This window comes from Argentina silus (assembly GCF_951799395.1).
Source record: "Argentina silus genome assembly, chromosome: 7".
NCBI classification, from domain to species: Eukaryota; Metazoa; Chordata; class Actinopteri; order Argentiniformes; family Argentinidae; genus Argentina; species Argentina silus.
In genome coordinates this window covers 18,512,302-18,523,446 of record NC_139661.1, presented here as the reverse complement: position 1 = coordinate 18,523,446, position 11,145 = coordinate 18,512,302, and the positions used below count along the sequence as shown (strand labels likewise).

General features: G+C 44.4%; 1 protein-coding gene across 1 annotated transcript in view; it reads left to right on the top strand.

Annotated features, from left to right (window-relative positions):
- Positions 1-10,527, top strand: part of ksr2 (kinase suppressor of ras 2) — a gene marked incomplete at both ends in the record, with an annotated part of 56,195 nt that extends 45,668 nt beyond the window's left edge. Inside the window, 7 exons of the mRNA XM_083673386.1 lie at positions 218-266; positions 618-985; positions 4,858-4,954; positions 5,185-5,318; positions 8,657-8,791; positions 9,686-9,815; positions 10,381-10,527. Of these exons, the coding sequence (XP_083529512.1) occupies positions 218-266; positions 618-985; positions 4,858-4,954; positions 5,185-5,318; positions 8,657-8,791; positions 9,686-9,815; positions 10,381-10,527 (1,060 nt within the window). The remainder of the gene's footprint in view (positions 1-217; positions 267-617; positions 986-4,857; positions 4,955-5,184; positions 5,319-8,656; positions 8,792-9,685; positions 9,816-10,380) is intronic.
- Positions 10,528-11,145: the final 618 nt, after the last annotated feature.

The following is an 11,145-nucleotide window of genomic DNA, read 5'->3' as shown; positions in this document are numbered from 1 at the left end:
GGGTTATGAGAGGTTACATAGAGAATGTTATCCACCTAGATTGACAGAGTGGGAGGTATGGTTGGGGAGGTGAGGCGAGTTCACACACTATCTTGTATAATCAGCATTCATGGTGTATGAATCATGTTGGAGTGCCCATATGTATGATTCTGATCTGCTTATGTTCATTTTGAAGTGCTTATAAATCCTTCTCCACACCCCCCTCTCTTGCTTTCAGAAACGAAGGGAACCCTGTACTACAAATTGAAGTGGAACCTACATCAGACGTGAGTCGCACTTCTTTTGATACGGTGTCGCTATGAGAACGATGTTGTGTTGCTTTTTAACAACATTCTATAGTTCAGCAGGGTAGCTATAGAAACCAGTCCCTCTCAAACCGCCATGCACCTCATATTCAGCTGTATTCATTCTCTCCATCAGAATTGTGAGGATGCGTTATAACCGTACCTCTGTGGTTACAACACTCATATAAGACACCATAAAGACACAATCATAAGTCACAGCTTTTATGAGTCAAAGCTCCCATAAAACAAGACCTTCATTTTGACCATTTTGATTCTCTCACCCCCCCCCCCCCTCCCCACACACACACACACACACACACACACACACACCAGAACGAGGAAGGCAATGACGAGGCGGAGGACTCGGATGATGAGTTTGAGGAGATGAACTTGTCTCTCCTGTCGGCCCGTAACTTCCCTCGCAAGGCCAGCCAGACCAGCATCTTCCTGCAGGAGTGGGACATCCCCTTCGAGCAGCTGGAGATCGGCGAGCTCATCGGTAAGGGCCGCTTCGGCCAGGTGTTCCACGGGCGCTGGCACGGCGAGGTGGCCATCCGCCTCATCGACATCGAGCGGGACAACGAGGACCAGCTCAAGGCCTTCAAGCGGGAGGTGATGGCGTACCGGAACACGCGGCATGAGAACGTGGTGTTGTTCATGGGCGCCTGCATGAGCCCACCACACCTGGCCATCATCACCAGGTGAGTCGACGCCGAAGAGCCCCTTTGAGATGGATCATGAAAAACCCTTTTACAAATCAAATGTAATATTATACACAACTCGTCCCAGGGACGGGGGCATGGTTGGGGTCGGATTCCTTATTACTCTTTGTTGCCCTGCAATTTCTCTCAGGCTGTTTATGATACGATCCGAAGTGTAATGGCTTGAAAACCTACTTGGCAGCTTCCTACTCATATGAATCATATCCATTTGTGTTCAAACATTAACATATCACAGGCCTTTGTAATTAGACACCCTTAAGAACAACAACATTTAAAAACCCAGCAGTGGAGGATTAATGAGTTCCGGTTTATCAGAAAGCTATCATCTTTGTATACGCTGCAGCCTCCTCACCCCCAAGTCTCTTCTCAGGCACTTCATCCCATGACGGCCACCTCATCCTCTCTGTGGTGAAGTGGTTCTTATAACCCAATCAGCCTGCTGAATGTCGAAGTGAAATCCTTGCAAAGCTATTGTGAAGTGCTTTATGTACCCTGAGTGACCTGGCCTTGGTTGTCCTGGGGCCCGGACGTGCTCAGTGTCTGACTCGCTCCCCAACAACGGCCTTGTCTTGTGGATTCATTATAGATCAGACACAGCTCCCTTCCCTTCTGTGGCATTCATGTCTGGGGCCGGAGTGTGTGCCCTGGGTGTGGCAATGAAGCGAAAGGCATTGCAACCGGGGAATGCTGTTGCTCTAGTGTGTGTGTGTGTGTGTGTGTGTGTGTGTGTGTGTGTGTGTGTGTGTGTGTGTGTGTGTGTGTGTGCGTGTGTGTGTGTGATCACTCACTGGCTGATTTGAAGTGCACAGGGTTGAGCAAACTCGGATGTGCACTCATTCTCCACGGGCTAGCGTGTTATCTAGAGATGCTCACACTCAGAGTGGCTTTCTTGGACCTTTGGAAATTCCTTTAAATGCGTCCCTAGACGTCCAGAATCAGAATCAGAATTCTTTTATTTGGCCAAGTATATAATTATATAATAAGTATATAATTCCCTCCCTATTTTTTTTTAAGTATTGCTCAGTACAATAATATTGTTTCTTCAGAACACATTTGTTTGGATAGATTTTCAAAGCTCTCTCTTCTTGAGAGAATAACAGCCCAGTGTACAAAGGAGCCTGACAAAGGGAGAAACACCATCCTAAAAAGAGGATTATATGCTTGAATCAGAGGTTTGATGTTGTATTACCACTAGTGTACTGTACAGTTCAATGCCTCAAAAAGTAAAATGTCCTCATTTATGTTGTTGACTGACCATCAAACCTGGGCTGCAGGTACAACTCCAGACGATGTTAGCCCACTGAGCTCAAGTCCTGATGTGTTTTTTAGGGTAGGGCAATTCCACTCTCATATTTATATTTTTTATTGGCTAGAGATAGTAGAGAAAGACAGGACAGTGTGTGCACTGTAGGCCATGATGCTAGACCACTGGACCACCCTCGGCCACCCAAGTCTTGATGTCTTGGTGTTAACATGAGTCTTGTGTCATGAGTCTTGAATAATGACATGAGTCAGGCAAAGATTGTGGCTCATGTGAGTATAGTTCATCTGCCTACCAATAGAAGAAGAAGGAGAAATGAATAATCTTAGTCAAAGTGTAATCTTTCCCTTGTACTGCAACACAGTGGCATCTCAACCAGCCTCACACACAGCAGATGGGTCGGAGTGAAGCCAGACTGCCACCCTGTATCTCACTGTGACAATTGCTTCGCAATTGTTCCTCTGCAAATTAGTCCATGAGGGTAGTCTCGTTCCCAGACACTTCCGCCCAAATACGCGAAAAGGTCTTGGCCTTCATTAAGCCAATAGAAAGAGCGTTGAAAACGGACAGTGCATAGCCATTGGCTTTACCTCGCATCAATCATCTCCCACAGCACTTCACCAGTGCTTGTGTACCACACGTTTCTGAGAGCTACGCCTCGCACCTGTGTGATTCGCTGAAATCTAATAATAACTAATACTTTACCCAGTAAATTCACTCCCGCTAAGGCCAGGTTTGAGTCACTGTGTAGTGTGAGGACAAGATAACCATGAGGGTAACAAATGTAAAACTACACACATCCCTGTACACGTCACGTTACGTGTTTACAATATGTTGTAGGTCCTATGTCATGATAGTTTTGTGAGTAAAGTGTTTCTTGATTTTGATTGGACAATGGTGCTATTCCACTACAGACTTTTTTTGAGCCCAAGCACTGGAGTTTTTTTTTACGCATTGTGTTTCCACCACCCAGGGCGATATTGAGGAGAATCAGGTCCCCAAAAAGTCCCAGAAATCGCCCCAAGGTCCCAGGCCAGGGAAGGACCTTGGGGCCATGGCCCTGGGCTTTTTTGGGGCTTTTTTGGGGCCATAATCGGAGACGGAAACACAAAAATCTGAGGCCTTGGGCCAAGCACAGATGCTAAAAGTCACTGTGGAAAAGCAGCATAAGTGACCGGACAGATTGATTGGATTTGTGCTTCTCAGAAGTCTCTGAGTGCTGATTGCTCTAAATCAAAATATGTTCCAATACTTTATTACTCATCACTGCAGAGCTGTGTTGTATTGAATATGCACAAGGAAAGCAGTCTTATCCAACCAGCCCAGGCCTAATACAGGCAGAGAGCTACAGCTCAAACATGCACAATTCAATGAGGAGAAATTGGCTCATTCCAGGTGGGGGTTTTCACCGGCTGGTAGGGGAAATATAAATATTGATTGTTTGTGTTTGATTGGTCATGAGTGACTGTGTATGGATTGATTCGCCCGAGCATCCGCAGTGTGGAATAATCATTAGACGGGGAGTCACTGCAGGTTTTTATCCATACTGCATAATTACTCTGTTTTTCAAAAGCCGGCAGGGCTTTCAGAGTGTTTTGGCGACTGTATTACCTTTTGATAAGCAGAGTGCCATGGAAACAGTTCCTGTTTCCAAGTTTGGCTCACACACACCGGCTGTTGTCTGAGGTTTTGCGAGGCTAAGGCGGTAATTGATGACATCAGCTGCGATGTTTACCTGAAGCTGAGGAGGGTGCGTCAGAAGCTCAAGAGGCGCCATAAGGCTGGAGTCTAAGTGAGATGCTAAATATGGCGTATTGTCACCTTGCGACTTCCAATGAATATGCATCAGTGTGTCTCTGTGGCCTTGGGTCATTCAGCAGTCACTTACACCGAGGCGACACAGTCGGGGTTAAGGGGGGGCTTGGGATTGTGTGTGTGTGTGTGTGTGTGTGTGTGTGTGTGTGTGTGTGTGTGTGTGAGTATGTGTGTGTGTGTGTGTGTGTGTGTGTGTGTTAGTGTGTGTATGTGTGTGTGTGTGTGAGTGTGTGTGTGTGTGTGTGTGGGAGGGGGGGGGGGGACCCCTGTTGAGATTAAGCCCCCACTGCTATGATTCCCCCTCTACCCCCTAACCTCTCTAGTTCAAATGTGATGTGAAACCTCCCAGTCTTGAATGGCAGCACATTGCAGCCTTCGTGTCCTTTCATAGGAGACAACATGACATAAAATGATCTGACAACTGTGGCACGCTGCATTGATGAAATGATGTCTAGTTGAACAGGGCAGAGGGGGGCGGGGGGGGGGGGGTGGTCAAGGGGCCAGAGGGGGAACAGACATGTCATTCCTCCACTGCAATACCAAATGCTCAGATTTTGGTCAATTGGAGATCTGATGTTGAGTGATTAGCCCCCCCATCCACAATGACATTGATATAATCATCACAGTTGTCACTGAATATGTATTCAATTAGCAACAATAGCCCCCTGGTATAGTTCTGATTTCATGAAACAATGCATATCAGTATAATTAATAGGCCCCAGTGTACTGTAGGGTGTGTTTCTAATCACGTGTAATGCTTATCTTTCTCTCTTAGCTTGTGTAAAGGCAGAACCCTGTACTCCGTGGTCAGGGATGCCAAAGTAGTCCTGGATGTCAACAAGACCAGACAGATCGCTCAGGAGATGGTTAAGGTAACGCTATCAACACTAACACATTCACATTTGATCATCACAGCATGAACAATAACTGCTGTGTAGAATGGCTGAAATGACAGGATGTGTGTGTGTGTGTGTGTGTGTGTGTTTGTCTGTGTGTGTGTGTGTGTGTGTGTGTGTGTGTGTGTGTGTGTCTGTGTATGTGTGTTTGTGTGCGTGCGTGCATACGTGTGTGCGTGTGTGTGTGTGTGTGTGTGTTGTTTCAGGGGATGGGCTACCTCCATGCCAAGGGGATCCTACACAAGGACATGAAGTCCAAGAACGTCTTCTACGACAACGGCAAAGTGGTCATCACCGATTTCGGACTCTTCACCATCTCTGGGGTTCTCCAAGCCGGCAGGTAGGGTGTTACGTTATGTAACGACCCATGTTTGAAATGGTGAAAGAAAAGGAAGTGGGCTTGAAATGCAAGCAGACCTGGCTATCAGCCTACGCTGACACGAGTCGTGCTAAAGGTAAACACTCGGCTCCACTTCGGCCATGATTCGTTCACCTCACTAAACCCCTCAGCAAGACACAAAGCACACATGAGTAATCTCTCCTGTTGATGCAGTCCTCTTTTTTTTTTTCATTACGGTTATTATTATAGTCTTTTTTTGGCTCATTGGTCTGTATTAGGGCAGAAAATTATATGGATCGGAGGTAATCTCTATTTAATTTGTCTCTGTGAAAGTGATTAACGCCTTTCCCCCGCCGTAGCTGTGCAGAAAAGACTGCTCCTGAAATGCCAACCGCCCAAAACCTTCACCCCCTCGGGGGATTCAAATCAATCTCCCTCCTGAATCTATATATAAAGCAGCTTAACAGGTTATCACTGTGTTCAGGGAAGAAAAGCTCTAAAAAAAAAGTCTTTGTTTTACCTTGATTTTGATTGAGCTGTATGATGAAGAAATGACTAAGAAATACACTGTAATTTGTCATAATGGCATCTATTTCAGTCTGTCACATTAATTAAAATCCCCAGGTGATAGATGCCTTTCAACTAATGACAGAGAGGGTGTTTGTCTACACGTGCTTCGCTGTAATTATTACAATCAGTGGCATTTTGATGAAATAGGGGTTGAAGTTGTCGTGCTTCACAGTTTGAACCTGGGATGGTAGAGGGGTACACCGTGGTAGCACTCTGTAGGTAGGAGGCTAGAAGCAGTGTGTGTGGTTGTACAACAGAGAATAAGCCACTTGGCTATGAGAGGCTCTCATAGACCTTATTAACACCCCAAGCTTCCTCTGATGCTCTGACAGATGTCAAGACTCTGTCTGACTGCAGAAAGTCAAGCAATGCTTTGACATGCTAAAAAGCAGACTGACATCTGACACAGTCATTGTATAGAAGGTATCGTATAGAAAGTATAGTTTAGAAAGTAAGTATAGTAACTTTCAGTATGGAAAGTTGCCATTTTTGTTTGTTTTGTCAGTCCATGCTGCCCAATTGTCTGGGGATCATCCTCAACTTCTCACTGTCCTCTGAAAACCAGGACAAATCTGACAATTATAGCACATTACAAGGCAATTAATTTCTCAGTGAACAACCCCCCACTGTGTCCTGTGCTTCATTCTCCATGACACACACACACACACACACACACACACACACACACACACACACACAAACATTTCCACCTGCATATTGCTGTGGAGAGATGTGTACCTCAAGCTCTCTAGTTATTCTGCTGCAAATCAATTTGCACATGTGAGGTTTTGCAGGATCTGTTGCCGCCACAATTGAGAAAAGAAAGAGAAAACCTGAGGGCAAGCTGCAGTAAGAACAGCGCCAAATGAAATCACTGGCTTTTAGTGAGTACTGTACAATGTGCAGTAAATATCTGTTAAAGATATTATTTAACCATTGATTAGAATTGGCTCTCTCTCTCTTTCTCTCTAGTTGTTGGAAAAAGGTTATTTCATATCAATTGTAACATAATATGACCCAGATGCAACATAACAATTACATTGACATGTCTTTTCCCCATGTTGCTGTTTTTTAAATAGTCCCTCTGGCCCTATTTTTAAACCTCATTGGTGAAGGCTTGTGTTGTTATTGATACCTAGAACCTGTTCCTGTTAAACTTGGACACCTGAATTAATTTCTGGGAACTGTAGACATGGTCTGAGAGTAGATTCAACTTGTTTGTGGCAAAACTTTGATTGTGTTTTTGTTTGTTTCTGTTATGAAAATGTATGACCCTCCCTCAACCAAAATATTTTTTTTGCATAGCCCTCCCTGAATGCGTAAAAAAAAATTTTTTACCATCCCCCTACAAAAGTGAGGCAAGTGATAAAAAAATCAAAATAAAAGTATCAAGTGGATGAATATCCAGCCTAGATGCATGAATATTAAATTGTTAGAAATATGATGCTACTATTTCAGTCTGATTATTAAATACACTCACATGAATGAATTTAGGGACCCTAGACGAGATCTTATCTTAAGTCATTGGTGTTTTGGTTATGGAAAGGTGAGATAGTTATACATAAAGTAGAAAGTGGCCATCCCATACACTTGGCTTTGCCATACAGAGAGAGCAAAAGGAGCCTAACAGGAGCATACACAGTGCTGAATTCTGAAGCATTGAAAGATATCAACATTTTATGAACTGCACAACTCATGACCCTCCCCCAAATCCCTCCGCGTCCCCCTCATCATAAATAACAATCCAGCTAAGCCAGCTGAGCAACAGCTCTGACAGAACATGACAAACATTTACTGCTCCCTGTGTGTTTGCACAGGAACATTTTGTTAGAAGGTGAGTCAGGTGTAATTACAGGGAAATGCCAAAGTTGGACAACCTCTCACTAAGTGCCAATTGCTCTCCTTCAAGTCAGAGGAGGTCTGAGAGGACATGCCAGTGATACACAGCACGACGCAGACTGGCAAGTGAATACAATTATCATTTGCGTTTTCTCCTTTTCTCACAACACAAGCCAGCAGATTGATTTGTCATATTTTTTCCGATGGAAAACCTCAACTGGAACTGACTATCAAAATGACATGGCAGTTTTCCATAGTAAGCATGTGCGAGTGTGAGGGTGTGTAAAGGGGGATCGAAATTACGCCATCGCTGCCTTCCGTTGAGGAATATGATTCAACATATTGTTTGATATGTCATGGTGACAAAACTGTTACTATGAATATAAAATAGACTAAATGGTGCAAATATCATTCCAGTCCATACCCACAGTGCTGGTTCATTCGGTAGTGCTGCAGATAGCTGGCAGTGTGCCTATTTGAGCTCTCAGGATGAGTTTGGAAGTAGTTTGGAATGTCAGGATGGTTGTATTCTAGAGGGAGACAGTGCCTGGCACTGGAGAGTTGTCACTGATTAGAATTTCTCATCATGTTTGATTGCATCCAGTTTGTTTCAAGGGGCATTTCACTTATGCGTGAGAAAGGACCAGGTTCAACCTGGCCACAAAAAAATGTGTTGCAGAGCTCACAGTTATGTTTCAGAGCTCACAGTATGACTAGAGCATGAATGGAGCATGAATTTGAAAACTATAGTTTACTACTACTATGTGTATGCTCTTATATCTGCAAAGTTAATAGCACAAACATTTCTACGCGTAGTGCATTCACGTTACAGAAGGAAAATGTCAGCCCGAACATTGAATGAAGGATCACACACTGTTCAGAATTCAGACTGTTGTCTTGTTTTGCCCTGTCTGTCTCGTTGTCTGCAGCAAGAGGGAGGACAAGCTGAGAATCCCCAGCGGGTGGCTGTGTCATCTTGCCCCAGAGATCGTCAGCCAACTCTCCCCAGAAACAGAGGAGGACAAGCTCCCTTTCTCCAAACAGTCTGACGTCTTTGCTTTCGGGTGAGTGTCTTTTTGAACTTATATCGGAGTCCTATAAGAGCTTCTCCATTCTTTTCTTCGGATTTTCCAGTGTCCCTCTCATTAGTCTTGGGCTGATTTCAGGCCTACGGTATTCTAGGCCCTAGTGTTTCTCTTCAGGGTCTCTCTCTTATGGTTCGTCTTGTTCCCAACTCACGTTTTGAATAGTTGTACTACTCCATGCCCCAGGCCTGTATGTCCATAGTTTTCTGTTTTGTGGTCCTCACCAAGGCGTTTGCGGGGGTGGACCCTGCTCTGTTGACTCCTAACACAATTGCATTTTCAGATGGCCCCCCATATGGAGGCTGTGTCAGTGTATCATTGTACAGGAAGCGGATGCAGCGTTCATGCACTTTGTCCAGCTGCTCTGTTAGCTCCAGCGTTACCTAGAGGTGACCCCCCCAGCCTTTTTACATATTCAAAACCCTCCATAGTTTGTTCATTGTGAAAGTGCTATTTTTATGCTACTTATCCCGGCCACTGACATAGCAGTGAAGAATAAAATGTACTGTTCTTTGGCAAAGAGAAGAGGACGTTTGCTGTCGGGAATGTAGGATGATCGAATTTTAATGTCAAGTTAGTTTATCTTCATTGAAGTGAATGTGTGAAACACAGGTTTGTTCCTCTAGATTCTAGAGTCTAGAACTAGAACTGCCCCTTTTGATAGATTCAGACCATGCATGGCGGAAATGCAGGTTTAGGTTTTATCATCCCTTGTGCGTGGAGATCTGTTTTAAGTCTGTCATAATGTCCCCATTCACATTGCCTCATAACCATGTTTCTCACAACTCACAGATGAACCCCAGCTGATAAAAGCTGAGTTGAAGCTGTGGAAGACTCTTCCCATGCTAACCTTTCACCCCTGTGCCATTACAGCACTATCTGGTATGAGTTGCATGCACGTGAGTGGCCTTACAAGAACCAGCCGGCCGAGGTGATCATATGGCAGGTGGGCAGTGGAATGAAGCCCAACCTCACCCAGATCGGCATGGGGAAGGAGATATCGGTGAGTGCTTTGGAGATAAGGTGTGAGAGCTGTACCGTGGTAGCAAGTGTAACATATCATTCCTGAAATGCATTTGCACCAATCAGTGCCCAGTTATTGATGTTCCGTGAGCAGGTAGGGAGCAGAAGGAGGATGTGACAGATCTGGCTCAGGACTCGAGGCAGCTCTGCTCTAAAGCCCATTGACGTCATTTCCATTTGGAGTTTTAAGGAATCCGTTCATAGGAGAGTCAAGATTCTGCCATTTTGTCATTGCATTGGCAATTATCTGTCAAATTACATGAGTCATCCTATGTTATCATCAGAAATACAAAATACGTCAGTGGGCTTCAGAGCAGAGCTAGCTGGAGTTCTGAGCCAGATGTCGTATCTGCTTCTCCTCCCGATTGTATATGATCTGGAATGTTACCCTACAGACCCAGCAGCTCTCCTGCCATTGCTGCTGACATAATGACTTTGATATCTTGCTCATTCTGTAGGGTTCTGAGTCTTGATGGTTGTGATGATACAGTTCTCTCTACCTGTGCCAACCTGGGTCTCTAAAACTGGGTCTTCTCTCTCCTCAGGACATCCTGCTCTTCTGCTGGGCGTTTGAGCAGGAAGAGAGGCCCAGCTTCTCCAAGCTGGTGGATCTGCTGGAAAAGTTGCCAAAACGGAACCGTCGCCTTTCCCACCCCGGCCACTTCTGGAAGTCAGCTGAGTATGTAAAATAAGTTAGGGACTAAACAACAACAAACAACAACAACAATAACATCTATAAAAAAAAAAAGTTACAAAAAACACCCACCACTCACAATACTCAGCTCCCTAAGAGTGCCACTGTATCCAAAAGCCAGTCGGTGAGACTGTCACTGCCCAGACTGTGTGTGAGTCCTCATGGAGTGTTTGCGCATGTGTATGGAAACGTTTATGTAACGCAAAGACCCCTTAGGCCATGCAAACTTGATTTAAAGGATTAACGGATTTCATTTTCAGAAAAGTGAGGCAAGTGATAAAAATTCTAAATAAAAGTATCAAGTGGATGAATATCCAGCCTAGATGCACGAACATTAAATTGTTAGAAATATGATGCTACTATTTCAGTCTGATTATTAAATACACTAACATGAATGAATTTAGGGACCCTAGACGAGATCTTATATTAAGTCATTGGTGTTTTGGTTATGGAAAGGTGAGATAGTTGTAATCCCTATCCCGGCTCATACTGAACAAGTACACCGAATTTGTGGCTCATACCTGACCAAAAGAATAACTATAAAATAATGTAAAATAAATAATTTCATTTTGGGGGAATATGCCTATCGAATAATATCGCCTATTTCGCCTATGTT